At 40.0% G+C, this 3,328-nt stretch overlaps 1 protein-coding gene across 1 annotated transcript; it reads right to left on the reverse strand.

Annotated features, from left to right (window-relative positions):
- Positions 1-561: 561 nt before the first annotated feature.
- LOC115703967 (uncharacterized) lies at positions 562-2,846 on the reverse strand. Its single transcript, XM_061111090.1, has 5 exons — positions 2,663-2,846; positions 2,379-2,551; positions 2,080-2,219; positions 887-2,016; positions 562-806 (listed from the first exon to the last, which is right to left on the reverse strand). Exons 1-5 carry the CDS (start codon positions 2,844-2,846, stop codon positions 562-564), a joined length of 1,872 nt encoding a protein of 623 aa, XP_060967073.1.
- Between the last annotated feature and the right edge of the window lie 482 nt (positions 2,847-3,328).

The raw sequence follows: 3,328 nt of genomic DNA on the forward strand, positions 1-3,328 counted from the left end.
TAAAATAAATAAGTGTATTTTTACCACTAATCATTCTAATACCAAAAAAAAAAAGTAAATTCAACCTATTTTCATAAGTGATTTACAAGATCATTAAAATTAAAATTATAGAATGTAAATCAACATGAACACATGAATTTACAAGATTCACCTGCACTGAAAACATATTCCAATCAACTACTCCTTGAGTCCCCTAAGAACCAAAGTAAAATAACTCCACTATTAAATTAATGTTATGTACATTTTTTAATTCTAAAATCAAATCAACATATTACATTCATAGAGATTATAATTTACCCCAATACTTGAGTATCTACGAAAAAAAATCTGTTTCATCTCTTAAAATTAAATAATCAAATCACTTAATTCTTCACTCAAGATCTCCTTAAAATACTAGCTAAAATTCCTCCAACTATAAATTTGAACTCTCTTCAAATTAAATAGTCTCCATTTTCACTTTATTGCAGAATTTGAACTCTTCAATTAATGGAGAACCTACAACAACAAAGAAGTAAAAGAATTTTTTTTTATTTTTCTTTTTTTTGAGGGAAAGGGAGCCCGCTAGAGAAAAAGAAAATCACTAAGATTGCAAGGGTCATCGCCAATCCAAATAGCAGCTTCATCTAACCCCGAAGCCCATTGAGCCAGCCTGTCTGCAAATGTATTAGCGGAACGATTAACATGAGATATTTGGGCAGCAGGGAGTTGAGACAAAGCTTCCTTGATTTGCCTTATAAGATCGCCAAAAATCGAGATGTCGTCTTTGGGGAAGTTCACCGCATCTGTGATAGCTTTGCAGTCTGTTTCTAACTCATGGACATGGAAATGTTCTTCAATACACAAGTCAGAGCAGCTACGACGAGGCCTTCACTATTTCTGATAATACCACCAAACCCAGCCTTCGATCTGTCATTGGGAATTGCTGCATCCAGATTTAGCTTGAGGCGACTAGGATCAGGAGGAGACCATGATGTAGGAGCTGAGGACCTGCTTGAACGGGCAAGAGGAGAGTGGGCTGATGTTGGAAGGTTGTAGTCATCCAAGAAGCTTCTTGCTAAGTTCGAAATGGCATGGGCCTGATCATGTGCCTGTCCTCTAAGAGCTTTATTCCTGTTAAACCAGATAAGCCAACCAGTACAAAGAAAGAGTTCTACATCTTCTTTGGATAATGAGACATAAACCATATGTGCAATATCATGAAAAGTAATTTCAGTAGAGCAAGAAAAAATATAAGGAGAAAAATGCGTACCTTTCCAGACTCTTCGAATGCTCTTACAGTAGAACAAGGCGTGTGACACCGATTCTTCTAGATTTCCACACCGATCACAAACCGAAGACTGAATGATTTTCCTAGAGGCTAGGTTTTTGAGGGTGGGGAGGGTGGAATTGGTAGCACGAAAAGTAAAGTGTTTCACCTTGGGGGGAATTTTTAGGTGCCATAAGTTTTTCCACCAAGGTGAGGGAGAGGAAGAAGTCGGAATATCAGGAGGGGTCAATGAAGAATAGTTGAGGTGGTATCCTGTTTTGACCGTGTAAATTTCTAAGTTGGAGTGCCCCCAAATCAACTCGTCACTAGAAGGGCGGAGAGGAAGAGGAATAGAGAGTATCATGTCAACAACATGGGAAGGATAACACCTCCTCAACGAAGATATGTCCCAAGTCATGGAAGGAGTGATAAAAGAGGCAGCCTTATCAGGGACAGAGGAAAGAGGGGTAATCTGACAGAAGCCCGGTATCCAATGATCCCGGGTGGTGAAGGTGTTTTGCCCGTTACCAATCTTAGAAATAAGTCCTTTGTGCAACAACTCTTTTCCCCAACAAATACTACGCCAAACAAAAGAGGGCGAGTGACCTAACGTGCTGTTTAGGAAAGATGAATTTGGATAATATCTGGCAAACAAAATTTTTGACACAATTGAGTTTGGTTGTTTCAAGATGCGCCAAGCTTGCTTAGCTAGCAGAGCCTGATTGAAGTGAACTAGGGAACGAAATCCAAGTCCACCATCTTTTTTAGACCTACAGAGTTTTTGCCAACTTTGCCAGTGAGTCTTGGGTCGATTATTGTCGTTGAAGCCTCACCAGAAATTAGCCATAATAGACTCCAGAGAGTGGCAAGTGGCTGAGGGGATGCGAAAGCAGGCCATGGTATAGGTGGGGATAACCTGAATGACAGACTTGAGAAGAATTTCCTTCCCCCCTTTAGAGAAAACTTTATTCTTCTAATTATGCATATGGGCCCAAACTTTGTCATGAAGATAATGGAAAATTTGCTTTTTTGTTCTTCCAATGTGTTGGGGAAGGCCCAAGTATTTTTCAAAAGATGATCTAATAGGGATTTGCAGAAAATCTGAAATTAAAGTTTGATCCCTAAGACCAACATTTGGAGAGAAGTATAGAGAGGATTTTTGGAAGTTCACTTTTTGCCCCGTAGCCCTTTCATACACCGCAAGGACCTCTTTAATGATATTATAAGACTGAATAGAGGCCTTACAGAAAAGGAAGCTATCATCCGCAAACAGAAGATGGGAAATAGCAGGAGCACGCCTGGGAACTTTGAAGCCAATAAGAGAATGACTTCTCTCTTGCTATTGAAGAAGAGAAGAGAAGCCCTCGGCACAAAGCAGGAAGAGATAGGGGGAGAGCAGATCTCCTTGCCGAATACCTCTGATTGAATTGGCATATCCAGCCACCTTTTCATTAACATTAAATTGAAAGGTGGCAGTGGAGATACAAGTAGAGACCAATTGGGTGAACCGAGAAGGGAATTCAAATTTACAAAGGATGGCAACAATGAAAGACCACTTCACTCTAGCAAAGGCTTTGGCCATGTCAAGCTTAACCGCCATCCAACCTCTCCTCCTGCGAGATTTAAGCTTTATGGAGTGTGCAACTTCCTGAGCTATAATGATATTGTCCAAGATAAGACGACCCGGAAGGAAAGCACTTTGGTTAGGAGAGATCAGATTGTTGAGAACAAGCTAAAGCCTATTAGCTATGGTTTTCGAGATAATTTTATAAATGATATTGCAAAGGCTAATAGGTCTGAACTCCGAGATTGAGGTGGGGTTTTTAACTTTGGGAATGAGAGTGATAAGAGTGGTGTTAAGAGGGGAAATATTCCCATCCCCGTTGAGAAAGCTAAGAGCAGCAATGAGAACATCATTCTTTAGGAGAGACCAGTTTGCTTTGTAAAAATGAGAGTTGAAACCATCGAGACCGGGGGCTTTATCTAGGGGGAGCTGAAAGAAAGCTCTCTAAACTTCCTCAGGGGAAAAAGTTTGGTCCAAAAAAGTGTTGGTTTTTATGCCCTAAATAAAACTCATTTCAA

The sequence above is a fragment of the Cannabis sativa genome, chromosome 1 (assembly GCF_029168945.1).
Source record: "Cannabis sativa cultivar Pink pepper isolate KNU-18-1 chromosome 1, ASM2916894v1, whole genome shotgun sequence".
Classification (NCBI taxonomy): domain Eukaryota; kingdom Viridiplantae; phylum Streptophyta; class Magnoliopsida; order Rosales; family Cannabaceae; genus Cannabis; species Cannabis sativa.

What these genes read in the sequence shown, in the direction of transcription:
- LOC115703967 (XM_061111090.1), bottom strand. Translation starts at nt 2,846, where the DNA reads ATGGCGGTTAAGCTTGACATGGCCAAAGCCTTTGCTAGAGTGAAGTGG. An exon ending in TCTATTATGGCTAATTTCTG is followed by an intron (nt 2,017 to 2,079) that starts GTGAGGCTTCAA and finishes AAAACTCTGTAG; the next exon opens with GTCTAAAAAAGATGGTGGAC. An exon ending in ATCGAAGGCTGGGTTTGGTG is followed by an intron (nt 807 to 886) that starts GTATTATCAGAA and finishes TCCATGAGTTAG; the next exon opens with AAACAGACTGCAAAGCTATC.